This window comes from Bos grunniens, chromosome 25 (assembly GCF_055505025.1).
Source record: "Bos grunniens cultivar Pamir isolate PY7600 chromosome 25, Bosgru_T2T1.0, whole genome shotgun sequence".
Lineage (NCBI taxonomy): Eukaryota > Metazoa > Chordata > Mammalia > Artiodactyla > Bovidae > Bos > Bos grunniens.
In genome coordinates, this window is record NC_141189.1 from 13700333 (window position 1) to 13727761 (window position 27429).

The window sequence follows — 27429 nt, forward strand, 5'->3', positions numbered from 1 at the left end:
ACATGAACTTGGGCAAACTCTGGGAGATGGTGAAGGCCTGATGCAGTCCATGGGATCGGACATGACTTAGTGACTCAACAACAACACAGAGACTCCTGGAAACAGAAAAGTCTCCACTCCACTCAGCCATAGTGGTGGAGTAACAGGCATCGTCACGGCAGGGAGTGGTATTTGGGAGCAGCCCCCTGAAAGGCTCGAGTCTGTTGAACCTCCAAAAGCTTTGGGTGGACAGCGGGCAGGACAGCAGTTTGAATATGTCATCCTGCTGGCTTTGAGTCTTCAGGATCTCTGATAAGAAATCAGCCGTTGCTGCTAAGTCGCTTTAGTCGTGTCGGATTCTGTGCAACCCCATAGACTGCAGCCCACCAGGCTCCCCCGTCCCTGGGATTCTCCAGGCAAGAACACTGGAGTAGGTTGCCATTTCCTTCTCCAATAGTTTCTGCTTCCCCTGATGAGTTCAAGGAGAGAACAGTCAATGTCTCTAGGGTACAGCGTTTCTGGCTCCCTGAAAACACAGTTGTAGGAAATAGTGGCTAGTAGGGGACCCTTGTTATATACTGCCTCTGTGCTGTAAGCTGGCTGAGGAGTCTCCACCAGTTGGAGCGTGGCAGAGTCGTCATGGCCCAGAAGGTAGAATGTGAATTGATTTCATCTGTTGTATTTCTTCATTCAATCTCATTGGTTCTGTGATTATTAGAAACTTCCCTTTAAACTCTTTGGTTTTCAGTGCTGTATTTTTTCCACTTTTCCATCTTCATGATTATTTGAATGGAAATGGGGAGAAGGAAAATGCAGCATTATCTTTTAACCATGCTTATGACTTCTTGAGTGGCTTTGACACATGGGGTTGCAAAGAGTCAGACACGACTGAGCGACTAACACACTTGAGAAGTAACACAGCAATGAAGTAAAGAAGAACAAGGAGAAAAGAACCATGATAAAAAACTGGAAGATGGTTCCCTGTGAATAGCTGCCTTTTTTTGTTTGCTTTGTGGAATGGTGAACGGGAGGCTTGTCGGGCAGGGCCAGGTCAAATCTCTATGGGCGTCTATATCTCCTAATTGAGCTAAAATATATTTGAAAACTAAGGAACAGCCATAAAACCAGAAGACGTTCCAATTATCAAGTTGTGCTGTGAGGTCTCATATTTTTATATCAGCTCTTCCTAAAGGTTTCTGTCATGATAGGTGAGTGCAGGGACTTCCCTGGTGGTCTAAGTGGTTAACAGTCCCCCTGTTCCACGCAGGGGACACGGGTTCAATCTCTGGTCTGAGAACTAGCATCCCACGTGCCACAGGGCAACTGAGCCCAGTGGGCACCGCAGGGCCCATGCTCTACAATGAGAGAAGCCACTGCAATGAGAAGCTCATGCATCAGAACTAGAGAAAGTGTGTGAGCCACAGCGAAGACCAAGAGCAACCAAAAGTAAATTAATTCATTAATAATAGCCAAAAAAGCCTTTTTAAAAAAAGTAGGTGTAAAATGATTCTCGGGGTCTTTAATATGCAGTTGTAGCGACAATGCTTAGGAAATGGCTCAGCGCTTACACTCTCGTAAAAATTCTGAAGTCTCCCAACTGGCGGAGAGACTAAGACAGGGGCAGCGGTCTTGCCAAAATGACTCAAACAAAGAACGTTCACTCTTTTATTTTTACCTCTGGGAAGGGAGTCCAAAGCATGTTTTCTTGTGAAAGCCAAGCAAGGGAAATTCACTCCCATGCGATGGAGATTTGATTTTCTACTTCTCGGGCAAGATAAACTCTTCTTCTGTGTGGGCTGATGCTCAGACTTTTTTTTTTTACTTGCCAACATTCTATTTGAGTTTAATAGGATAGATTACCTCGGAGCTTCCTGGAGTCAAAACAAGCAACCCGCAGTGGTTATGGAAGGCAGAGCTGTGAGACCATCCAGGAATCACAGAGGAAGCTCAAGTTAAAGAGCAAAACCGCACGAGTTCAACTTGATTTCAACCTTCCCATTTCCTGGAAATCATTTATGAAAACCCCAGTTTGGCAAGGAATCCCTTAAATAATAGAGCAAAGGTCAAGATGAGTCATGTGTGTGGCGGGACAGTGGGGTGGGGGGTCTGGGTGTGATTGACCAACCGCTTAGGTGTCTACACTGTGAAAGGGCTTCCGGGTGTCTGTGCCCTCTGTTCGCCTGAACGGAGCAGAGCAAATCTCTGAGTGTGACCATCTGACCCCACATCCTCCACCTCTGCCTATTCAGACCCTAGGAAATCCCTGCAGTTTCTCCCCCATTTTTTTTTTGGAAAGCCGTCACTGATTGCAAAGGAACAATGACAAAGTCAGCGGCAGGGTTTCTTATCATGTGGGCAATTGAGACGCCAGGCTCTGTTCCCATGGCACCAGCCTGCTTACCACAGCTCAAAGACGACTTATTCCCACCTTCTAGCCGGCCACTCACATGAAGCTGTCTCATCTTCACAATTCCTGAAGAGCCAGTGTGCACCAGGTCTACACGATACCAAAGAACTGAAAGGGAAGTGAGGAATTGCTTGACACAAGGCACGGGTACGACTCAAGGTCTGGACTGTGGAAACCACCCAAGGCAGGCTGCAGTTTTCTCTCTGGCCACAAGGTGGAGAAGGAAGGAAGAAATGGATGGGAACGGTTTGAAAACAAACTTTTCTAGTTGGGTGCCTTTCTCCTCTAGAGGAACCGACAGATCAAATGGTCGCTTGTGTTTTGTTTTGTTTTGTTTTGAGAGTTGCAAGTTAAATTTTATTTGGGGCAAAATGAGGACCGCAGCCCAGGAGACAGCATCTCAGATAGCTCTGAGAGACTGCTCCCTGCTTTGTTTTTGCAGCAAAAGTGATATAGCCCAGGTAGATCATCTGATCGTCAGTAGGATACCCTAAAGGCACCCCCAGTGAATCATGATCGGTTAATTTGTGTCTCCCCCACCCCTTCTCCGGAGAAGGCAATGGCACCCCACTCCAGTACTCTTGCCTGGAGAATCCCATGGATGGAAGAGCCTGGTGGGCTGCAGTCCATGGGGTCACACGACTGAGTGACTTCACTTTCACTTTTCACTTTCATGCATTGGAGAAGGAAATGGCAACTCACTACACTGTTCTTGCCTGGAGAATACCAGAGACGGGGGAGCCTGGTGGGCTGTGGTCTCTGGGGTCACACAGAGTCGGACACGACTGAAGAGACTTAGCAGCAGCAGCAGCACCCCTTCTCAAACCAGAAAGTTGTGTCATCCTTGAGCCATTCTCCATCACACCACACACTGAATCAGTCACTGAGTTCTACCGACTCTCTTTCCTCAATCTTTCCGGGTCCTGCCCTCTTTCTCCACTCCCACTCTCCCCTTCTGAGCTTAGGTCACCACCGTTTCTCCTCTGGATTAGTACAAAGGCTTCACAACTGGCTTCTCAGCCAAGTGGGCCAGGCCTCTGGGTCTTTGCACACGCTGACTCTCCGTGGACTTCTCTGCCCTTCAGTTCAGTCGCTCAATTGTGTTCGGCTCTTGCGACCCCATGGACTGCAGCACACCAGGCTTCCCTGTCCATCACCAACTCCCAGAGCTTCCTCAAACTCATGCCCATGGGGTCATTGATGTCATCCAACCATCTCATCCTTTGTCGTCCCCTTCTCCTGCTGCCTTCAATCTTTCCCAGCATCAGGGTCTTTTCAAATGAGTCAGTTCTTTGCATCAGATGGCCAAAGTATTGGAGTTTCAGCTTTAGCATCAGTCCTTCCAATGACGCTATTCAGGACTGATTTCCTTTAGGATGGACTGGTTTGATCTCCTTGCTTTCCAAGGGACTCTCAAGAGTCTTCTCCAACACCACAGTTCAAAAGCATCAATTCTTCAGTGCTCAGCTTTCTCTATGGTCCAACTCTCGCATCCATACATGACTACTGGAAAAACCATAGCTTTGACTAGAAGGGCCTTTGTTGGCAAAGTAATATCTCTGCTTTTTAATAAGCTGACCAAGTTCGTCATGGCTTTTCTTCCAAGGAGTAAGCGTCTTTTAATTTCATGGCTGCAGTCACCATCTGCAGTGATTTTGGAACCCCCAAAAATAGGCTCTCACTGTTTCCACTGTTCCCTATCTATTTGCCATGAAGTGATGGGACCAGATGCTATGATCTTAGTTTTCTGAATGTTGAGTTTTAAGCCAACTCTTTCACTCTCCTGTTTCACTTTCATCAAGAGGCCCTTTAGTTCTTCTTCACTTTCTGCCATAAGGGTGGTGTCATCTGCATATCTGAGGTTATTGATATTTCTCCCAGCAATCTTAATTCCAGCTTGTGCTTCATCTAGTCCAGCATTTCACATGATGTACTCTGCATATAAGTTAAATAAGCAGGGTGACAGTATACAGCCTTGACGTACTCCTTTCCTGATTTGGAACCAGTCTGTTGTTCCATGTCCAGTTCTAACTGTTGCTTCTTGATCTGCATACAGATTTCTCAGGAGGCAGGTCAGGTGGTCTGGTATTCCCATCTCTTGAAGAATTTTCCAGAGTTTGTTGTGATCCACCAGTCAAAGGCTTTGGCATAGTCAATAAAGCAGAAGTAGATGTTTTTCTGAAACTCTCTTCCTTTTTGATGATCCAACAGATGTTGGCAATTTGATCTCTGGTTCCTCTGCCTTTTCTAAATCCAGCTTGAACTTCTGGAAGTACACGGTTCATGTACTGTTGAAGCCTGGCTTGGAGAACTTTGAGCACTATTTTGCTAGTGTGTGAGATGAGGGCAATTGTGCAGTAGTTTGAGCATTCTTTGGCATTGCCTCTCTTTGGGATTGGAATGAAAACTGACCTTTTCCAGTCCTGTGGCCACTGCTGAGTTTTCCAGATTTGTTGGCATACTGAGTGCAGCACTTTCACAGCATCATCTTTCAGGATTTGAAATAGCTCAACTGGAATTCCATCACTTCCACTAGTTTTGTTCATAGTGATGCTTCCTAAGGCCCACTGGACTTCACATTCCAGAGTGTCTGGCTCTAGCTAAGTGGTCACCTGGGTGATTATCTGGGTTGCGAAGATCTTTTTTGTATAGTTCTTCTGTGTATTCTTGCCACCTCTTCTTAATACCTTCTTCTTCTGTTAGGTCCATACCATTTCTGTCCTTTATTTGCCCATCTTTGCATGAAAAATTCCTTTGGTATCTGTAATTTTCTTGAAGAGATCTCTAGTCTTTCCCATTCTATTGTTTTTCTCTATTTCTTTGCACTGATCACTGAGGAATGTTTTCTTATCTGTCCTTGCTATTATTTGGAACTCTGCATTCAAATGGGAATATCTTTCCTTTTCTCCTTTGCCTTTAGCTTCTCTTCTTTTCATAGCTGTTTGTAAGGCCTCCTCAGAGAACCATTTTGCCTTTTTCATTTCTTTTTCTTGAGGATGGTCTTGATCACTGCTTCCTGTACAATGTCAAGAACCTCCATCCATAGTTCTTCAGGCACTCTGTCTATCAGATCTAATCCCTTTAATCTATTTGTCACTTCCATTGTATAGTCATAAGGGATTTGATTTAGGTCATACCTGAATGGTCTAGTGGTTTTCCCTACTTTCTTCAATTTAAGTCTGAATTTGGCAATAAGGAGTTCATGGTCTGAGCCACAGTCAGCTCCCGGTCTTGTTTTTGTTGACTGTATAGAGCTTCTCCATCTTTGGCTGCAAAGAATATAATCAGTCTGATTTTGGTGTTGACCATCTGGTGATGTCCATGTAGAGTCTTCTCTTGTGTTGTTGGAAGAGGGTGTTTGCTATGACCAGGGCGTTCTCTTGGCAAAACTCTGTTGCCTTTGCCTTGCTTCATTCTGTACTCCAAGGCCAAATTTGCCCATTAGTCCAGGTATTTCTTGACTTCCTACATTTGCATTCCAGTCCCCTGTAATGAAAACGACATCTTTTTGGGGTGTTAGTTCTAGAAGGTCTTGTAGGTCTTCATAGAACTGTTCAACTTCTTTAGCATTACTGGTTGGGGCATAGACTTGGATTACTGTAATATCGAATGGTTTGCCTGAGATTGCATCCAAGTACTGCATTTCAGACTCTTTTGTTGACTATTATGGCTACTCCATGTCTTCTAAGGGATTCTTGCCCACAGTAGTAGATATAATGGTCATCTGAGTTAAATTCACCCATTGCAGTCCATTTTAGTTCACTGATTCCTAAAATGTTGATGTTCACTCTTGCCATCTGTTTGACTGCTTCCAATTTGCCTCGATTCATGGACCCAACATTCCAGGTCTTTGTCCTACCCCTCCAAAAACCCCTCTACAGAGAAATACAGATAGGAATGATCAATTTCAGGAAGGTGGTCACATCAAATGAAGGAGGGGAAGGAAAAATGTTAGAACTGGGCCACACATTAGCCATATCTCTAAGGTTTTTAAAAGAGAAACAATGTCTCAGTGAAAACATTCACTGCTGTTACAGGTAGGTGATGAATGTACTGTTGTCTGTTATTTTGTGTGTTTAAGATATTTCCCCATTAGGTTTTTTTTTTAAGTTTTAAAATGAGCAATGCTCCCTCCTTTGTATCACTATGATCTTCTGTAGTGAATTCTTCCCTAGGCCTCTGACCCTGGGCTATAATTGCAGTCTGTCTTTTCTGCTAGACTAGAAACTTCCGGTGCTTTGTTTATGTTTCTCTTTGAATCCTACCAGTACCTGGTAGACATTTGCTAGTTTCTTAAAGGAGCATCAGGCAGATAGTGAAAGCTGGTGCGCCACAGTAGGACTGGCAGTTGAAGGCGTGATTCTGACCCCAGAGAAGAGAGAGAGTTGTATAGAGCAGTCGGCAGGACCACATTCATCCCAGCCCAGGAGGGTGGTGAGTTTGAGGCTTGACGACCTTAAGGTCCCAGCATCAAACCAAACCAAGGGGACCGATACTGTGGCTTTCAGGAAAGGTGATGGGCTTGTCTTCCTGCTGGAGGGGAGTCCGGCCCTGTGTCACCAAAGGCCAGTTGGGAGCGCCCTTAAGAAGAAACTGAAGAGGCTGAACTTGGTTCCTTTTTTAAAAAATATTTGTTTATTTGGTGGCATGGAGTCTCAGTTGTGGCACGCAGGATCTCCGTTGCACCGTGGTTTAGTTGCAGCCTGTGGGCTTCTCTCCAGCTTGGCGCACAGGCTGCCGAGCATGCAGGCTTAGTTGCGGCACCCAGGCTTAGCTGCCCTGAGGCATGTGGGATCTTAATTCCTCTACCAGGGACTGAATCCATGTCCCCTGCATTGCAAGGTGGATTCCTAACCATTGGACCACCAGGAAAGTCCCTGATCTTGGTTCTTCAAAGAGGATAAAGAATTCCTGGATTGACTGCAGAAACTAAAAGCAAATAAACCCTGTAAGGACAGGGCATACCTGATTTTGTCAGAGGCATGGGAACCAGGGGCACGAGAGGACAGGAGACAGAGGAACACAGCCGAGAGAAAGAGGGCCCGGGAACACTGAGCCACTGGCGAGTCTGAGGATCTGAACACGGTGAGCTAATCTGCTGTGTTTATTCCTTTAGCAAAGATTTGTTGAGCACCCACTATGTGATCAGTGCAATGCCAGGTGCTGGGAATGCAAAGATGAGCAAAATAAACTGTGCTGTGGCTCAATAACCTTATGTTAGTGACATGACTGAAGTTATTGTCCTTCCAGAGTCACAGATAAACTGGAGTCTCTGCATAGCCTATCCCTGCCCTGTACACACAACCCCATCTCCTCCCTTCGGGTAGCACTGCAGACACCTCGAGGGCCTCCTAACCCCCACATTCTCTTTCCAGACTGAACACGTCATCCTTAGAGGAAATGGCTGGCAGAGGAACGGAGGGCTAGCCCTGGAGTGACACAGACCAAGGAAAAAGCAGTCCCCGTAGTTCCTGGACCAGAGAGACTCAAACACACGAGCCTCAGGCTGGGTCCTCTTCCTTCTGATGGGCCGGGGGAGAGCCGAGGCTGAAGGATGGGGTGCTCGTGCCTGGCCACATTGCTTCTGAGATGCAGGACTTTCTGCCTGAGGCAATCGGGAGGCCCTTGCCAGCTGTCCCAGGTGGTGACCCGAGGCTGCCAGACCCATAGGAGGCTCAGTGCCATCCCCAGCCTTCCATCTCTGGCTTCTCTTCCTCTTTCAGAGCTGCACGTGTGCTCGCTCACTTTTTATAACAGCTTTAGAGAGATGTAATTCACACCCCAGACAATTCGTTGCTTCTTTGTGCTCAGTTTTATTCTGCTCTCATCCCTGTGAATCTTAGGGGAAAGTGGGAGGGTGTCAGTCATCCTGCACGCTCCACCCCCACCCCCTGACCTCCTAGTGACAAGCCTGGCGGCCATGGCTTTGACATCAGAAAGGCACTGAGAGCCTCTGGTTTATAAGCCAGTGGAGAGCAGAGGTCTCTGCAGTCCACATGGGTCTCCGCTGCTGTCCTGAGGGGATGTGGGCTACACTGCAGGTGATGACCTGGGGACCAGGCCTAGGGAGTTCCTCCTGAGACCCAGGCTGGGAGCATTACTGCCGGGCCACCAAAGAACATGAGGGGGTTGGACGGCATCACCGATTCAATGGACATGAGTTTGAGCAAACTCCAGGAGATTGTGAAGGACAGGAAAACCTGGTGTGCTGCAGCCCATGGGGTCGCCAAGAGTCAGACACGACTGAGTGACTGAACAACAACCACCAGCAAAGAACTGGCTCCTGATCCTGGCTTGCTGTGTTTAGTTGCTGAGCAGACTCAAGCTCAAACCTCCCTTCCAAATATACCCAGAGGGTTCCTGAATGATCCCCACCCACAACTCTTTCTCCTGAGGTTCTGATCCCATAGATGTGCAGTGAGAGGCCCTGGCATTCCCTCATTTATAAAGCACCCAGTGAATCTGATCATAATCATAATTATATATTGATTCCACTGTCCATCATTGTGAAAAACATTGTCACTAAGAAGGAGGTGACACTGTTGAGGGAGCATCACCCTCCAAATCACCTGTAGGGCTTGTTGTTTGTTTCACCCCCAGAATCTCAGATTCCATAGTCTGGGGTGTGTAGACCTAAAAAAAATATTCACAACCTAAAATTGAGTTGTTGTTTAGTCGCTAAGTCATGCCTGACTCTACTGCAGCCCCATGGACTGTGGCCCGCCAGGCTCCTCTGTTCATAGGATTTCCCAGGCAAGCATACTGGAGTCGGTCACCATTTTCTTCTCCAGGGGATCTTCCCAACCCAAGGATTGAACTCTTGTCTCCTGCATTGGCAGGCAGATTCTTTACCACTGAGCAACCAGGGAAGCCATAGTTGTGTTTTACTCAGTGGGAATTTTTAGGACTTCAAGCACGGGAGGCAGCATCTCAAGTAACCCTGAGAGAACTGCTTGGAGGAGGCTAGGGGAGAAGCCAGGTTATATAGGATTTTTGTGACAAAGGGCAGATAGTCTGAACATCAAAAGATGATTGTTAATTAAAGAAACTCAGATATTCCAAATTAAGGAATTTAGGACTTTTCTATGTATGGGAAGATGCAAGTTTGGGCTCACTGAAATCATTCCTTTGATAAGCTGTCTGGGGCCAGTATCCTGAGTTCCCTTAGGGCTCACAGTAGGGAGTGGCTGCAGTCTGATGGCTGTTGATGGCAGGTGTTTTTTCCTTCCCAAGTGTCTAAGGGCTCAACGGCTCACACTGGAAGGTCACAATTGCTGATGACTGACATCCTTGTTCACTGATAAAAAAGTGAAAGTGAAAGTCGCTCAGTCATGTCCAGCTCTTTGCGAACCCACAGACTATACAGTCCATGGAATTCTCCAGGCCAGAACACTGGAGTGGGTAGCCGTTCCCTTCTCCAGGGGATCTTCCCAATCCAGGGATCAAACCCAGGTCTCCCACATTGCAGGTGGATTCTTTACCAGCTGAGCCACAAGGGAAGCCCAAGAATACTGGAGTGGGTAGCCTATCCCTTCTCCAGCAGCTCTTCCCGATCCAAGAATCGAACCAGTGTCTCCTGCATTGCAGGCAGATTCTTTACCAACTGAGCTACCAGGAAAGCCCCTTGTTCACTGTCAGGGCAGGAAATGTTCCACGTAGCCTGAGAATTTGCCTTTCTAGCAAGTTCCCAGGTTCTAGTTGAGGGAACACACCCTGAAGGCCATTGTGCCAACACGTGGCACTAATAGCACAGAATCTGCCTCCCAATGCAGGAGACACAGGACAGGCGGGTTCCATCCCTGGGTCCGGAAGACCCCCTGGAGGAGAAAATGGCAACCCGCCCCAATTTGATTGGGAAATCTCGTGGACAGAGGAGCTACAGTCCATGGGGCCGCAGAGAGCTGGACATGACCGAGCATAGCGCAGTGCTAAGAGGACTGACCTGTTTCTCTGGAAATGACCCAAATCAGAAAGAGTAGGAACCTGCTGCCCTGGTGCTTCACCCTGAAGACAATCCCCTGGAGAGCAAGCATCCCTGAGCCCAGGCTGCATCCCAGAGCGATGGAATCATGGCATCTGGGGCTGGTCCCAAGACTTTGGATTTTTTTCCCCAGGCAATTCCTATGTGCAACCAGGGTTGGGAACTGCCGCCGTGTTTAAAGATCAGTTAACTTCAAATTATCTTGACAGCATAGAAAAAAAAAAAAAAATGGGGACAAGGTTTATGAGAGCCAGAGTGGGGCGCCAAGCCCCAAAGCGTCTACCAGCCTGTCACCTTGGCACAGCCCTGTAGCATCAATGGTACCTTTACTTCTAATTCTAGGAAATTCAGAAGTTGAGAGTGGGGCCTTGCTGCCTCTGAGCACTGCTACAGGGCTGGAGATGTCCCAAGTCAGAAGAGTCTTCCAGCTACACACTGGCCTGTGCTTGGGGGGCTGCAGCATGGCCCCACATACAGTGGATGCCCCAGGACCTGGGGACGATTAGCCAGGGGGCTGGAGAGCAGCCGCGTCCTCTCTTGGTCCATCACCAGTGAGTAAAGCACAAGTGTACTGGGTTGAAGTAAAACCAGGGGGGTGAGTGAGAGCAACCTGGAAACATGACCTCAGTTCCTCCATCAGGGAGGCCACCCATCCTTTTTCGTTCAAGGCCAGGCAACCTGCCACAGGTAGACCTTCCAGAACTGGCAGGAGAAGCGATGGGCACGGCTTTCTAATTTTTTTTTTTAAGACTTTTGACATGGACCATTTTTAAAGTCTTTTGTGAATTTGTTACAACGCTGTTTCTGCTTTTTTATGTCTTGGGTTTTTTTGGCCACAAGGCACACAGGATCCTAGCTCCCTAACTGTGGATTGAACCTGCACCCACTGCATTGGAAGATGAAGTCCCAACTACTGAACCACCAGGGAAGTCCCAGGGCATGGCTTTCTAATTGCACACAGGGTGGCAGACATACCTTTGTTTGAAAGAAAAGCCTTTGAAATTCACTTACCTTAAAAAAAAGAAAAAGACAAAGGCATTCACTTATCACCAGAAGTATGGAAAAATCCCAATAAATTCAAAGATACTTCACCTTCTGAGGGATAGCTTTGTTTTGTCCTGGATATTATCTCTGAGCCTTCAGGCTTCATGATCTCCATGGTCATGGGTCAGACTGGAGTTCTGTTCTCAGCCCTCTGGTGAGTCTTTTGTCCTGCATGACACCCCCTCCTGGAGTAAGTACCCAGGAGAATGAATATTCATCACTAACTATTCCCTTATAATAAAAAATAATTCTTAAAACCCAGATCAGAGATGATAAAAACTAAGTTATTATCTCACTGGAATTTGCCAGAGGCCCCCTTTAACAGAAGGGGTGGGGGAACATGTGCTTTTTGTAGAATACTCTATATTTAGAATTTTTAAGCAAAAAGCAAAGCTTAGTGATTTTACCTTGTTAAGTTTCCCCTGAGAAGGTATATAAGATGCAGTACTCAGAAGAGAGGACCCTGAGACACTGCGAGACTCTACTCATAGGAAACTCAAGATTTTTGACTTAAGACATTTAGGAAGATCTCCTGGAGTAGGAAATGGCAACCTACTCCGGTATTCTTGCCTGGAAAATCCCATGGACAGAGGAGCCTGGGGGGCTATAGTCCCTGGGGTCGCAAAGAGTCAGACATGACAGAGAGACTAAGCAGAGCACAGCACATTTCCTTATATATATTATAAGGGAATGTGTGGTTTCTTTTTCCTATGCCCAAGAAGCTTAACTAACATGAAAAATTCCAAATGTTTAAGCAAAAGCTAAGCAGTGCCTGAATACTAATATTGGGAAGGGCTTGGCAAATGGAATCCCAGAGGCTGACACCATTAGCTTGGGTGTCTGCAAAGTTTTCTTAATTAGACTGTCTGCTCCCCAGCCGGAAGCTGGTTCCTATTTCTCACCATATGCTCCATAGTCAGCTACTGCCCCTGCTGTCAATCATTCCCCCTCCGAAGCCTCGCCAAAGACCAGATCCCCGGCAGCTTTCTTGCAGGCTTCTTGCTTCTTGGAAGCGGGTGATGTTGCTGGCCAGTCATCAGACAGATCTGGTTGCCCTTCAGGGTCATGGAAATGAATTTTACGACACTTTTGCAAATAAGACCCCCAGATAACAAGCTGAATCTCTCATCAAAAGAAAAAAAAAACTTTTATTTTTTTCTATTGCATAAATAATGGTAAATTAGACTCTTTTTTTTATACAGATTATATATTTACAGACAAGTTTGGTTAGAGAAAACATCTGGTAAATATGGCAGTCAGGTTTCCTTTATACACTAAGATAACATAATAATAATATGTACTTCATGAGATCAGTAAGTTGCATGCCAAGTTAATTTATATTAGTATTTACATTTTATATAAAGATTTTCTTCTGACTAATCTGCTGACTCTCTCATTATTTAATAGCAGAAATCATCAATGAATACTGAATGGAAAAATAAAAGAGATGGAATATGAATGAGGTAAATGGGAAGATTGTGACCCAGGATTGCAGTCTTAGTGGCCTATTCTGGATAGGAGATCTGCCAAGCTCTTGTCATTCTGCTTGTAATAATCCTTATCTGTGCTCCAATTTGCATCCCGCCATTTACCACTGTGCTTTGGAAAAAAACTCACATCTCAATTCCAAGGACCCCTAGGATCACAACAACCCCAACCCCCAGCAGATGACAGCTTGCCAACCCATTCCCCAGCCAGATTTGGGGGCTGATTTTCCTCCAAGGGCATTGTCTTTGGTGAGTCCTTGGACAAATAGCTTCTTCCTAGACTTCCAATTGGGAAAGAAAATCAAACCCCACTAAGAAGCCATTCAAAGACCCCCGAAGCCTGACTCCCAGATTAGAAAGAAAGCGCGTTCTTTGATTTTCCTTGGAGAGAGCCGACGGCGACTTGTGTCAATTTCCACCAGGAGCTCAGAGGACCCTTCCCTGGCCAATCTAGGACTTTGCAGGAAAGAGCAGTTGGGGCTCACTAGAAAAACAATGACTGGGACCTCCATTTACTTCAGGAAAAGAAAAAGAAAAAAACAGGAGAGAGACATAGGATTTTAGGTTGTCATGGGCAGAGGGCTGGAGACTTGTGTGGACCCTGTAACCGCCCTCTCTCTGCCCTTTATCCTTCATCATGGGTGGATCGCTTCTAAAGCAGGCACCTGTGCTCAGCATCACTCATCAGCCATCTAAGGAGTGTTGCTGGTGCCTGTCTCCCCAGACAGTTAATCGAATTCCTAACAATCCCCAGAGACCGTGACTCTCTTCCTTCTGCAGTGGTACGAATAATTACAAGCCACTATCACACGTACAGGAACTGCTGTTCCAAGGGTCAGAAAAATGAGTAAAGAAAGAAATGATCAAAAGTTGTGCTCTTTATACTCAGTAACTTCCAGTCAGGCTTTTTCAGATGGGGAAACTGCATCTTTTCCCGGAATCTGGCTTTGTTTTACCCTCCTTAGTCAGGAATTCTGATCCATGTGACCTGAGGTACAGTGACCCCATGCCCTTCATTTTGACCCTGGCTCAGACAGGACACAAAGCCCTTCTTGAATGCTCCCTTGAATCAGCAAGTCCTCAGGGAACAAACAAAACCTCCTGTCTACAAGACGCACTGGACATTGCATTGTTTCATCTACAGACAAAGGACACCAAAAGAGATACTTTACCACAACGGCCTCTGGGGATTTGTATTAAAAAAAAAAAGTTCTTAATACAATTCATAGGGGACATAGGGACCCTATCAAGTGTGGGAATTCACTTTGATTTGTTTCAGATAGTCACAAGAGGAGGGCTCTTCTGAGTCATCAGGTTGACCTTTCCTCTTGTTTTAGAGATGAGAAGACTGAGGCTGGGAGGGAAAACCGCTCAGAATTATCTGACCGGTGGGTGGCAGAGGCAACTGGGGCCCTGCCTCCTCTGATCTTTCTGGCTGACCGAGTTGCTTACATATCCAGTACTAATGTCTTCTCTCCTAGCCTCAACAGGTCTGAGCCCAGACAGAGCACTCTGGGAAAGGCATTTTGGGGTTTGGCAAATCAGCATCCCCCAAGGAAAGGTGAGCTACCAGCCCCCTCTTGAAGCTCCCAGTGCATGTGGTTGGGATCAGGTTGGTGGGCAGCAGCCCTATGGCACTCAAGCCCATCTAGGCTCCCAGGGTAGACCAGATGTATATGGAAAATGTTCAGAGATCAGCCACAGCCACCTTTTAAAAACTTTTTCTCTCCCAGGTACAGGGATGAAGCAACATCATACTTGAATTTTGCATTCCCTGGAATATTCCTCCCTAATTATCCTGCTGCTCTACTCCCCTGGAAAATTCCAGCCTCTACTTCCGTTTCACTTGAACAATAATGTGTAACACTGCGAGAAGCATGGGTTTGAAAGCCAAGCCAGCTTTCTCAAGGAAAAGAGGCAGATGAGAGCTATGCCCAATATGGGGGGCACAGAATTGCAGGGGGGGGGGGATGTGCTCAGTGGATAAGCTACCCAAGGCAGGGGCAGAAAGGCAGGATACTTGGCAAGTTTTTCCCAACTTCAGACGACTGTCTTTGGGGGACTGGCAGAACCTGATTCTTTGTGACTATATTTCAAGCCAACAATCACATTAATTTTGCCTCCAAGGCTTTTTGAGTATTGTTATCTGGTCTCTTGAGACCTTATAAAGAGGGTCCTAAACCAATATTCACTAGAAACCATGGCTATTTCAATGACTGTGGACTTAGCACAGAGCATAGGACACTAAGAGAAGTGCTTGGCTGGTCTGCACGCCTGACCTTTTCCCTCCAAACCAAGTGCCTATGACAAGGCCACATAACGGAGGACAGTCCCCTGAGTGACTCAGTCAAAGGAAGGAAGAAGTGAAGCTGAACAGTTCTGACATTTAAATTGTCATGGAGACAGTGTCCGAAAGAGGCAGCCTGAACCCTGCTCTATTTCTCCATTGCTTTAAATAATTCAAATTGAAAACCTTAGCTGTGGAATAATGCTTCTTTTCTGTTCCTGAAGGATATTTTTCCCCTTCTGGGGGAGTAGAGGTGGTGGTGGAGGATGGCTAGAGCCGGATCTTTAGGTTATGAACTCTTCACCCTGGCGTGACTGCAGAAGAGGCCAAGGAGAAATCTGAGCTCATTTCAGATAAATGATCTCCAGGGAAGATGGCTCCACAGTCCTCCTGGCAACACAACCAGTATATTGCCCAAGTTTAGAAGCCCAAATCCATCTGTATCATCATGGTATTATAGAAAAAGGGGCCCCTTCTTTTTGCAGTCGGGTTCCAGGCCTTCTGGGTATCTTAGTGGGATAGAATGAATAACACAATCACTACAGACTTTTGGACAAATAATCAGTGCAGTAAAATGACCAGTATGGTTTGAGGAGCAGAACTCAGTAGCTTCCATGGGGGCAGAGCACAAGAGCACAGCAGAACAGGGCTTCAAGGCGTGCAGCCACGCACGGCCATGCCAGCCGTGCTGAGGAGCTTGGGGGTCACACCCTACTTTTCCGGTCATGTCCTCTACTGTCCCAGGGAGGCTGCTAGCTATTGGTTACGAGCAAAGCTCTCTTTGATTTATGACCTGAGTCTGGACTTAAGCCGAGAGAAGGCGTTTGGAATAAAGGATAAATTTCTCTCTCCCAGCTCTTCAATACATCACTTTGTGATTCTGTGGATGGGAGGTTGGGATGGGGACATGATTATCAAAATAAGCGTGCGATCTTTCATTAGGTTCTTTTGGCTTAACAGCAGACAGGAGACCATTCGTCAGGTGCAAACTGAGACAGGCAGCAGGTTTCAAGACAGAAGACATGTTGTACAAGTCTTGTTCTTGGCAAATCAAACACCTAGAAACTTCTGAAACCACTGGACTGGCCGAGGACCACATGTAAACCTCAGTTCACTTTAGTTCACGTTTCTGGCTTGTGGGAAAGCTTCTCAACAGGCAAACAGATGCTTTTAAAGATGGGCTTAAAATATTTTTTGTTTTCCAGATGGCATTCCTGCCTTTTTGCCCAGATTCAGGGGGTCTTTGCTCTGGGCTCTGGGAGGTGGGGAAGGTACCACCTGGCTCCTGTTCTCCTGAGCAAATAGAAGGACAGGTCCAAACAGAAGAGACAAAGGCAGAGCTTCTTTCAGGCTAATTTCTCCCACCAGCGGGCTATGGATTCGGGGAGTCAGGATGCAAGCAGGCTGAGCCCAAGTGTTTGTTCTTTAAGGAAATGTTCCCTATTTTTGTGAGTCTTGGCACACTCAGGGTGGAATGCAAGGGTTTCCATGGCAACACCCTGGTTTTTTTTTTTTTTACCAGATTGGTGGTCATGTGGGACCCACGCATATGCCAGAAGCCACGGTTAATAGTTCCTGGGCTGGGTCCTGTCTGGGGGCTCTGGGAGTGATGGGAGACAGCTTCTCTGGGGATCAGGGTCTGTACCCCTTGTCTCTCACGCATATGACTCCCAAATCATCACTCGTGTGGTAGGAAGAGGTGGTATAGAGGACAAGAATGAGCCCAGCTTGGTTTGCCAGTCACTCAGCCACCCCATAGGAGATTCCTAAGTCTACTCACAGGGAGGACAGAGTAAGAGTTGAGTTACTCCCTCTCAGCTTCTGCAGAGGTCCCCTCCAGCCAGGGGCCGCATGGCACACTGGAGGACCGCGACTCCTAGAGTCTTCGTCCAGGCACCCAGGAAATCCCACAGTGTGGAAGGTGTTGACTGGCTTGAAGTATCATGGGTGTGGACAGGACTTGGAGTGGGACAGTGGGAAGCCAACATCTTATACCCAGTACCATTGACAGACCATCCAGGCAAAGCTGCCAGGGTGCCAGCTCTTAGCACCCAGAGCCTGCAGGTTGCCACTGCCTCTGGGCTGTTTCCACACACTCAGGTCCTGGCACAGTGTGTGAGGTTACCACGGTAGGAGGTTAACTTCAAGCCCATCAAAGTCTATGGCGTCTTTCTTGCCCTCTCTCCTTAGCAACATCCTTAGAAGTCATCCTCTCTAGGACACCTTCTCCTAGATTTTCTCCTGGGTAGGATGAACTTACTTCCTGGTCACTAGGAGAGATGAAAAGGGTCCTCTTTAGGGAGAGGATGCTGAGGACTTGTTGGGAAACAGGCTGTCGGTGTCTTTCTAGATTTCCTTGCTTACACAGCAGCTAATTTCTCTAAGGTTTAACCCTCATATCCGTCAAGGTCCCTTCCCCCCAGGAGGAGGCACAAGCACTTGTACTTTCTAGAAGTACTCTTTGTTTTTTGCCCTGAAGTCCAGCATCACCTGTAGCACTGCCCTCGCATAGGGCAGGGTCCTTTAAGAGTCATCCCTGGGGTCTGGATCCAGTCTACCTGGTGTCTCTCATACCCCTTTCCCCAGGAGGACATGGCTGAGTCATTCATGGAGTCCCTTTTACTTAAGTCCAGTTAAAAGAGAGAGAGAAGGGGCAAACTGCTTAGGGTGGAAACTAACGGTGAACTTGCCCTGTGCATTCATATTCTGCATTTGCACCTGTTCTTGTTCTGAAGTCTGGTCCTGAGGGATGGAGGTGAGTCAGGCAAGAGGGGAGAGAGGAGAGGCAGATAGACACACAGTGTCTGGCAGGGCTGGGCGGGCAAGAGGGGTGGGCAGGTCGCTGCCTTACTTGGCCTGGATGTGGGGGACCCTGGGCATTTTTCACAGAGGGACTCACTCACAACCTCCCAGGCTCCAGGGAGCTGACTCCTGCTCCTCCCTCCATGCTATGGCTCAAACCCTATTTCTACTTGTGCTCATTTTGGATATTTGCAGTGGGGAAATTTTGAGAGCTGCTCCCGGGCTGTTGTCCAAAGTGCTTGCAGGGGTAATTTGGAAGAAGACCCCAAGCTGACAGCTTGGGTGCTCCAAGTCTGAGAAGACTGGAGGGAGAGGGCAGAAAGGGACAGGAGGCTTGAGGAGGGATTCCAAAACACACACCGCACCCCCAAAACCACTTGGTGCAGCAAAAGAGGAGTCTGGCACCTCCATACTGAATGAAAAGGGAAAAGGGACGGAGGAAAAGCTTGTAGCTCTAGGATGCAATGGAAAGAAAGAGGAGCAAGACAATCCCACCACAGAAATCAAGACCTGAGCTTGGAAACATACAAAGGGAAGTACTACTACGAAAGATTACTGGCTAATCAGACTACTCGAGCTTGGGTGAGTGACGGTGGTGGATATGGCAACTAGGAAAAGTCCGGAAATCAGAGACTTGAGATGGGGTTGGCTTCACTTCCCTTCCCCAACAGAAATGTTTTACTTGTGGAGTCGGCTGAGCTTATTAACATCTTTTCGTTTTCTCATGAAAATGAGTCAGTTGCAGAATCCAACTGCAGGACCATGTTACATGAAATACAATCGTTGGATCCTTCCATCTTTCCCGTTGGGATGGTGTTTCTCTATCTGGGAAAGACAGACTAACAAAGCAAATCTGAAGATGAGAGAAAGGCGAGCGCACAAGGACCTTGACTTACAGAGGTCTCTTACACATGGTGATGTGTTCAGACTCCATCACTCTGGACAGCTGGGGCGTGGCTTGCAACAAACACCTCCTTCACCACCAGCCGCGGCCCCTCCCCATCCCCAAACGACCCAGCCCAAGAGGCAGGGATGTGTGTCGGAGGACAGGCTACTATCAGCAGTAAAGCGATGAGGGACGATGGATGGATGTCACACCTGAAGAAGCCCGATAGATACGTCTGTCTGTGTGTCAGGTTATAGAGATGCCCACGGCTATGCTTCTCTGTCGTCTAAATGGCAGCACAGGCAGCAAAGCTGGGAGAAAGGCTCTCTGCAGATTCCAAAATGCTGGTGCGCGGTGTGCTCTAGGAACAGAAAGCCAAGTGCCGACGGAAACCGAGGGCCCCCCAACTCTGCCAACAAGAGTCCCGTAGAAAAGGCAGTAGACCGGAAGCGGAGGGGTGCACCCTGCAGACCGCCGGGCGCTGCACCCCCTTCAATGGCTTTCCCCTCACGTCTGGGTGGGGAGGGGGCTCCACTGGGTGGAGGAAGGAAGCCAGGGTGGGACAGGAACGTCCACTTCTTCAGCAACCCAGAAGTCAGCCTCTTGGGACTTGAGGGTCGCCCTGGGGTGGGGGTGGAGGTGGAGGTGGGGGGAGTCTCCAGTTGACCCCCGGGGAGAACGAAGGGGGCGCGGTGGTGGTCAGCCTCTCTCTTGCTCCCTCACACCGCCAACCTGGATTGCCATGGGAATCCCGAGATGAACGTAAAGTTTATCTTTTCGAGGTCCTACCGGCGTTTGAAGCGGTCGTCCGGAACTCCTGGCTATTTATTGCATTTGGAAACAAGACCATTAAAGCATTGAAGACAGCCCTTTTGTGCACCTGCCAAGGGGATGGAGTGGGTTTGCCACGACACGGGGTTGCACTGCAACCTTGGGTTCTGCGCCAGACGGTGCCGCGTCTGCACCGTCCGCATCCGCTTGTGTGGAGGACGAGTCTGCCCGCGGGGCAAGCACATGCGCGGAGCTGGGAGCGCAGCTGCTGGGGAGGCGGCTACTCCATGCCGCTCCGGAGGATCTGGTTGGCCGCAATCAGCATGACGCTTATGATGAAGGCCATGGCGAAGGCGCAGATGAGGCTCTTTCGGACACAGGTCTGTCTGTTCTGCTTCTGGGAATGCACTGCGGGGAGGAGAGGAGAGAGGGGAACAGAGGGTCAGGAGGCGGGGAGAGAGGGTGGGGAGGGGAGAGGAAAACGACACAGTGAGAAGGGGTTGGGGACCGGGCACCTCTTCCTCAACAAACCCAGGGACCAGACCCCAGCATGAAGACTGGTCACTTCCAACAAAGCATCTCCAGGTCAGCTCTGGGAGGACACTGGGCATCCCATGTCCTGGCAGGTGGTAGGAGGTGGCAAAACTTCTAGAACAAAAATCATGACAGATGTGATGTTCATTGGGAGGTACAGGCTTCTGGATGCGATAATGGAGCTACAGCAATGGAGGAAATAGGCAACCTTTTAGAGTGAGTCTCACCGAAGGCATCATTCAGGCCTGCCATGCCCGTTTTTTGCAGAGCACCAGCCTCCCATGTCTGAGGCAGCTGGTACAGACAGAACCAGGTTCCAGTGCTTCGCTACAGACTCCTTCGGGGCTGGAAGACACTTACCTTCCCTAGGATTGTTCCTAGGGTGGCTGATGGTTGAAGTGACTCTAAGCGACTTACAGCATTATGGCGAATATGCATGTCAGTGTCTCAAGAGCAGGGTTCCTGGGTGAGCAGCATGGCATCATCAGGAGCTTATTCAAATGCAAATTCTCAGGCCACCCCTGCATCCCGCAGATCTACTGAATGGGCAACTCTGGAAGTGGGTTCTTCCCAGGTGGCGCTAGTGGTAAAAGAACCCGTCTGCCAATACAGGAGACATAAGGGACTTGGTTTGATCCTTTGGTCAGGAAGATCCCCTGGAGTAGGAAATGGGAACCCACTCCAGTATTCTTGCCTGGAGAATCTCATGGACCAAGGAGCCTGGCAGGCTACAGTCTATAGGGTTGCAAAGAGTCAGATACGACTGAAGCGACTTAGCATGCATGCGTGAGAGTTGGGCCAGTGATCGTCCATGTTTACCCAGGTGACCCTGCGCCTGATGAGATCTGAGACATGGGGACCATGAGCACTGTGGACAGCATGAAGCAGGGAGGCACGAACTCCTCTCATACTTTTTGGAGGCAGGGTGTCCCTGCCCCCAGATTCTGTGGCACCAAGGGTCTAACCTTGGCTCCTGGGGTGGCACTCTCTTCATCTTTCTGTTGGGCAAGGTCTTGTGTCACCATTTTTATAAGACCCACAAGAAACCATTAGTTGGTCTTGATCAGGAAGCAATAACAAATATGGTTTACGAATATAGACCAGAAATAGGGAAATGGAAATAACAAGAAAGGAAAAGCTTTTTTTTTTTTTCTTGGCTGCTCAGCACATGGGATCCTAGTTCCCTGACTAGGGATAGAACTCATACCCCCTGCATTGGAAGCATAGAGTCTTAACCACTGGACTGCCAGGGAAGTCCCAAGAAAGGAAAAGCTTTGAAAAAAAGAGGGACAGGTCTCTCCTCCAGGCATTGTTTCCCATGACAGAATTTCTTTTCCTCCTTTTTCCTCTTTTCATCTCCACCTCCTTCCCTGTCCATTCCTGGTCCTGCAGTGATGTTTATACACAGTTTCCCACCTACCGTGAGGCAGAAACCCCTTCCTGGGAGGCTGGTGGGAAGGCTGCCTACCTCAGGGCTACTCACTGGATTAGCAGCATCAGCACCATCTGGGAATTTGATATCAATGTGAATTCTCCAGCCCCTCCATAGGATGACTGAATCCAATCTCTGGGGCTGGAGACCAGGAATATGTGTTTTTAATAAGCTCTCCAGGCTCTAGTGATAAAGAACCCACCTGCCAATGCAGGAGACATAGAGACTGGGGTTCGATCCTTGGGTTGAACATGGGAGGGCATGGCTACCCACTCCGGTATTCTTGCCTGGAGAATCCCATGGACAGAGGAGCCTGGCAGGTTACAGTCCGCGGGGTCACAAAGAGCTGGACACGCTGAAGCGATTTGGTAAACGTGCACCAGGTGACTAAGGAATCTCTGGGCCCTCCCCCACTCAGAGCTTTTCATTCAGGAGGTCTGGGTGGGGCCCAAAGGTCTGAGAGAGTTTGAGTTGCTGGGGACCGGAGGACTGCATATGTTTATGTGCGTGAATGCGTGTGTGTGTCCGCGCGTGGGGATGGGGGTATTGTGGAAACCCAAGACCAGGACAGAAGAATATTTTCAGATTAGCTTTCATTTTGCAAAGGGGTCCTTCTGCTAGACATTCTATTGTACGTTGGTTTTTCTTTAGGCCAAATTAACTGGAGAAAAAAAAATATAATTTCCCTTAAAATTACTCTCTGCTAGAAAGAAGCATGGCAAAAGAAAATGGTCAAAGTAGGGTCCACATACCTTTTAAAAAACACCTGCAAAAGAGTTCAAGTTCCTCTCCTCCCTGACACTCAATGGCTCATCTAAAGCCCTAGAAATAGTAGAGAAGAAGCAGGTAGCGTGTGATGTTTCTAGCTTCCCCTGAGACAAGGCGTTGAGGGGCCTCTAAAAATTACATCCACCAGAAAGTTCCTCTAGCAAGCCGCACTCCACAGAGACCCAGCACTCCCAGCACAGCTTCTGTCACCCTCCTCCCCGAGACCTGTTGGCTATTTCTGCCTTCGTCTATCAGGCCTCGGCTTGTTATCTTTAATCCTTCTGGGCCCACTGGGCTTCCCTCGGGTGATTGAAAGTATTTTTGGCTCTGTTCTCTACCACTTGCTCATCATGCCTGGGTCTTAGAATCTTAAAAGTTCTTACCTGGAGGAAGAAAATTTCCTTGGTGCGGAGATGTGCCTGCCCCCAGGAATGGGCAAAACGTGAAAAGATAGCAGCCCTCAGGAAGGAAAAGGGAGGTAGCGTTTGGGAAGGAAGGGACCCAAGTAGAAAATAAGATGAGGAAGTGGAAGTGGCGCATCTCACACTTTCTGAGGACTAGCTAATTTATTCTGAGCTGCTCCTCAGCATAGAAATGCTTCGGAAGGCAGACTTCTACCTTCCTGTCCTGAGGGCTGGTGAAGGCTTAAGGGAAAGAAAAACTGTGTGACTGGGCTGAGGGAGGGATTTTTTGCGGAAGCCCTGCTTTGTGAAGGACACCCAGAAAACAAGGTTACAGGGAATAGGATTATCCCCCAGGAGAGCGGCTGCACCTTTGATCTAAAAATCCTTCAAAGCTTGGGAGGGGAGAAATAAGAAAGGACGGAAGGCCTGGGGACCTAATAGTTGGTTCCTGAGGCCATGAATCTGGATCCAGACCCGAGCCCTGTAAGCAGAGGGAAGCCTCCAGGTCACGCCTGGGTCGCTCTGAAACCCCTCATCATTGGAGTCTGATGTTCAGACTCTGGTCAAGAAGGAGACTCCTTTCACATCCAGTATTTTTTTTTTTTTTTTTTAATATAATTGCTCTACTCTCTTTAAAAACATGTGTTTATTTAGCTGTGTCAGGTCTTAGGTGCAGTACGCAGGATCTTCATTGGGTCCCATAGAATCTTTCCTTGAGGCACACGGATTCTCCAGTTGTGGCGTCCGGGCTCAGCAGTTGTGGCATGTGGGCCTCGTGGTTTCACCGCTTCTGAGATCTTAGTTCCCTGACCAGGGACCAAACCTGTGTCCCCTGCACTGCAAGGCAGAATCTTAAGCACTGGACCATCAGGGAAGTCACTCGCAGGGAAGTGGTGTGGCAGAGTGAAAAAGTCATGACTTCTGGAGCCAGACCCAAATCTGAATCACAATTATATTATCCCACACAGTAGCTGTTTGACCTTGGGCAAGCCAAGTTCCCTGGGCCTCGGTTTCCTCATCTGTAAAATGGGGGTTAATAAGACCTACCTTGTGGTGAGGATTAAGAACATAGGAAGGTACTGGGATGTTGTCTGTGCCCAGTGAGTTCTAATTCCCCTTTGTAAACCTTGAAAAAACTCTTTAGTTAGTGAACACCCACATCAGTGGGCAAGGTACACATTAGGTGCTTTATAGATGTCCTGGCAGAATTGATAGCGATAGTCCTCAAAGAGTTGAGTACGTCATCCTCATTCAGTAGGCAAGGGCTCTTATGTACGGAGAAGTAGAGTCCAAGATCATTTGACAAATGAAAACGGTGGGATTTGGACCCAGGTCTGATTCGAACATGGAGGTTCCAAAGTTCTGTACAAATTCTTGATCATTTGTTTAGCAATAGAAAAGTGCAGCCATAGAAAGATACAAAGAAAATGCTTTAGTCTTCCCAAAAAGAGAATGTTAACTACACGTTGCTTTCATTTGTCTCAATTTTTAAACTTTAGTTAAAAGGAAATACACTTCAAACACTTGGTGCGGTCAGCAGTGTAACCCGGCGCTAATTGCTGTGCTTGTTGATAATTGAATGCCTGTCTTTGGCTATCAGATATTTGCCTTGCACTATACTTTGGTGTTGGAGAAGGCAATGGCACTCCACTCCAGTACTCTTGCCTGGAAAATCCCATGGACGGAGGAGCCTGGTGGGCTGCAGTCCATGGGGTTGCTAAGAGTCAGACACGACTGAGAGACTTCACTTTCACTTTTCACGTTCATGCATTGGAGAAGGAAATGGCAACCCACTCCAGTGTTCTTGCCTGGAGAATCCCAGGGACGGGGGAGCCTGGTGGGCTGCCATCTATGGGGTCGCACAGAGTTGGACACGACTGAAGCGACTTAGCAGCAGCATACTTTGGTGTATTTTTTTATTCTCGATGTCTGTGCTTGGTTTCCCCAACAAGATGACAGGTCAGCCCAGGATGTACTGGAAGCTGGAGACATGACTTCTCCTCACTGCACTGAGGAAGAACCCTGGGCAAGAGGCTGAACTTCTTTGAGCCTCAGTTTCTCTCTCTGTAAAAGGAGCCAATGATAACTGTTCTGCTAATGTCAAGAATTAGTTCTGAGATAAACCAGCTCATAAAATAGTAAAAGCTAGGTGCAACCGTAACTTGCCAGAGAAATGCACCGTTTCCTCCCTGTATCCTCTGAGGATCAGAGAAAAGAGGTGCTGGTTTTCCTCCTGTTTCCTGCAGGAGTCCTGGGCTGAGCCTACACCAGATGCTCCCAGAACTTTGCCTTGGTCTCTTCCTTCAATGATTCATCCTGCACTGCAGCCAGACTCACCCTCTTGGAGCCATGCTTGCTATGCGTCACCACACCCTGCAATCTCCCTGCAAAGCTCCCCCACCCCCTGCTTAGCTGGGGGAAGCAGTTCTGTCCAGCTCTTGAGCTCGGCAGGTAGAACCACAGATCACCTCCTATCTCCTTCTGTTCTGAGACCATAGCTCCTTCCCTCCCCCAGTAAGCTCTGTCCCAGCCTGGCAGGTTTCTTCTCTACCTAAGACTCTGCAGCACTGTTCATACTTTTCCCTCTGCTAATGGTGCTTACCTACCTTCCCTCTCATTTCTTCCAGGCCTAACCCCAACTTAACTTTTCCATGAGGCTTCTCCCGAACATCTATCCCGCTCTCAAAGTGCCTCATATTTAAATATTTTTAAATGATGGAGCTCTTTGTCTCTGAGTTAAGAGACTACCAATGCAGGAGACACAGGAGATGCAGGTTTGATCCTTGTGTCAGGAAGATCTTGTGGAGAAGGAAATGGCAACCCGCTCCAGTATTCTTGCCTGGAAAATTCCATGGACAGAGGAAGCTGGCAGGCTACAGTCCATGGGGTTGCAAAGAGTTGGACACGACAGGCATGAGTGTTCTTCTTTGTACCAGCTCTTAATATTTACTTACTTTTAATTGAGGTAGAACCCATGGCATAAAATTCACCCTTTTAGAGTGTACAATCCAGTGGTGTTTAGTACATTCCCATGGGTTGTGAAACCATCACCACCTGATTCTAGAATGTTCTCATCACTTTAAAAAGAAACACCAAACACATTAGAAGTCATTCCTCATCCCCTAGCCTCCCCAGCCCCTGGCAATCGCTGATCCACTTTCTGTTTCTATGGATTTGCCTCTTTTGGGCACTTCATATACACTGAACCATACACTACGTGACCTTTTGTGTCCGGCTTCTATAAATGGCACCCCACTCCAGTGCTCTTGCCTGGAGAATCCCATGGAGGGAGGAGCCTGCTATGCTACAGTTCATGGGGTCACAAGGAGTCGGACACGACTGAGCGACTTCACTTTTACTTTCACTTTCTATCACTTATCCTTTCCAGGTACATCTATGCTGTAGCACTGATGAGTACTTCATTCCTTTTTGTGGCTGAATAATATTCCATTGAATGGATGTGCCTCATTCTGCTTATCCATTCACCGACATTTGTGTTGTTTCTTTTTTTTTTTTGCTATTTTAAATAATGCTGCTATGAACGTTCATGTACTGATACAAGTGTTTGTGTGGATGTGATTTCAGTTCTCTTGGGTACAAATTTAGGAGCCAAATTGCTGGGTCATATGGTAACTCTGTGCTTAATTTCTCAAGGAACCTATTCCTTCTTGGATCTTTTTGAACACTTAAAATGGCAAGAATACATCACGCTATTGGTGATCTTTTCTATGTCTTTCTCCTGAGTGTGTGTGTGTGTATATAGAATTTTTTGGCTGTGTTGGGTCTTAATTGCAGCATGTAGGCTTAATTGCAGCATGTAGGGGCTTCTCTTGCTGCATAGCATGGGCTCTAGACACGTGGGCTTCAGGAGTTGTGGCATGTGGGCTTAGTCACCCTGCGGCGTGTGGGATTGTAGCTCCTGGACTTAGTGAGCAATTGAATCTCATTCCCTGGCACTGGACAGTAGGTTCTTAACCACTGGATCACCAGGGAAGTCCTCCAGCTAGATTTTGATCTCTCTCTACATAGTACATAGTACATAGATGTCACAGTAGGAGTCCAGAAAATACAGGGGGATGAAATGTGCATTGGGGAAGGTTGACACAGGAGGACATAGAAGCGAGGTTTTCTGTTTTCTTGAAAGCTCATTAGTGAATCTGTGCAACTCAGCAGACTCCTGGCTGCTGTGACGGGACCTGGGTGTGTAAAGGTGTAGTGATAAGACTGTTCCTTCCCCTTCTTATTTTAACAGAGATTCACACAGCTCCACTGGGCAAATGCCAGGCAGTAGCTCTTGAATTTTTTCCCAGAGACAGGAGTCTATATCAATTTTGCCACTGATCAGCTGGGTGATCCTAGATAGAATGGGTTCAAAATCTTTCTGGCTTCAATTTTCAGAGACACAGGCTCCCAAGTAAGGCAAATCAGGATCATAATAATTCTGGCTAATTGCCTCAACATAGACCCACGTAAGTGATAGTCCTGGCAGGGAGTCTGGGGCCCAAGGAAACGGTAAAACAATATAAAACCCAGCTCAGGTGATTCTCACTCATAAACCAGACCTAGCAGGTCTGGGAGCTATTAGAGGTCTGTGATCCTTCCAAGTCTGACACTTTATGATTGTATGAAATTGGATAGTTCCATAGC

At 47.7% G+C, this 27429-nt stretch overlaps 1 protein-coding gene across 3 annotated transcripts in view; it reads right to left on the minus strand.

The window, feature by feature from the left end:
* Nucleotides 1–12534: 12534 nt before the first annotated feature.
* CALN1 (calneuron 1) overlaps nucleotides 12535–27429 on the minus strand; it is a 462927-nt gene continuing 448032 nt past the window's right edge. For 2 of the 3 annotated variants that reach the window (XM_086374691.1, XM_086374690.1), the window contains exon 6: nucleotides 12535–20052. In XM_086374691.1, the coding sequence (XP_086230817.1) occupies nucleotides 19925–20052 (128 nt within the window). In that variant the 3' untranslated portion in view covers nucleotides 12535–19924. The remainder of the gene's footprint in view (nucleotides 20053–27429) is intronic. The other variant, XM_086374692.1, reaches the window with a different exon arrangement.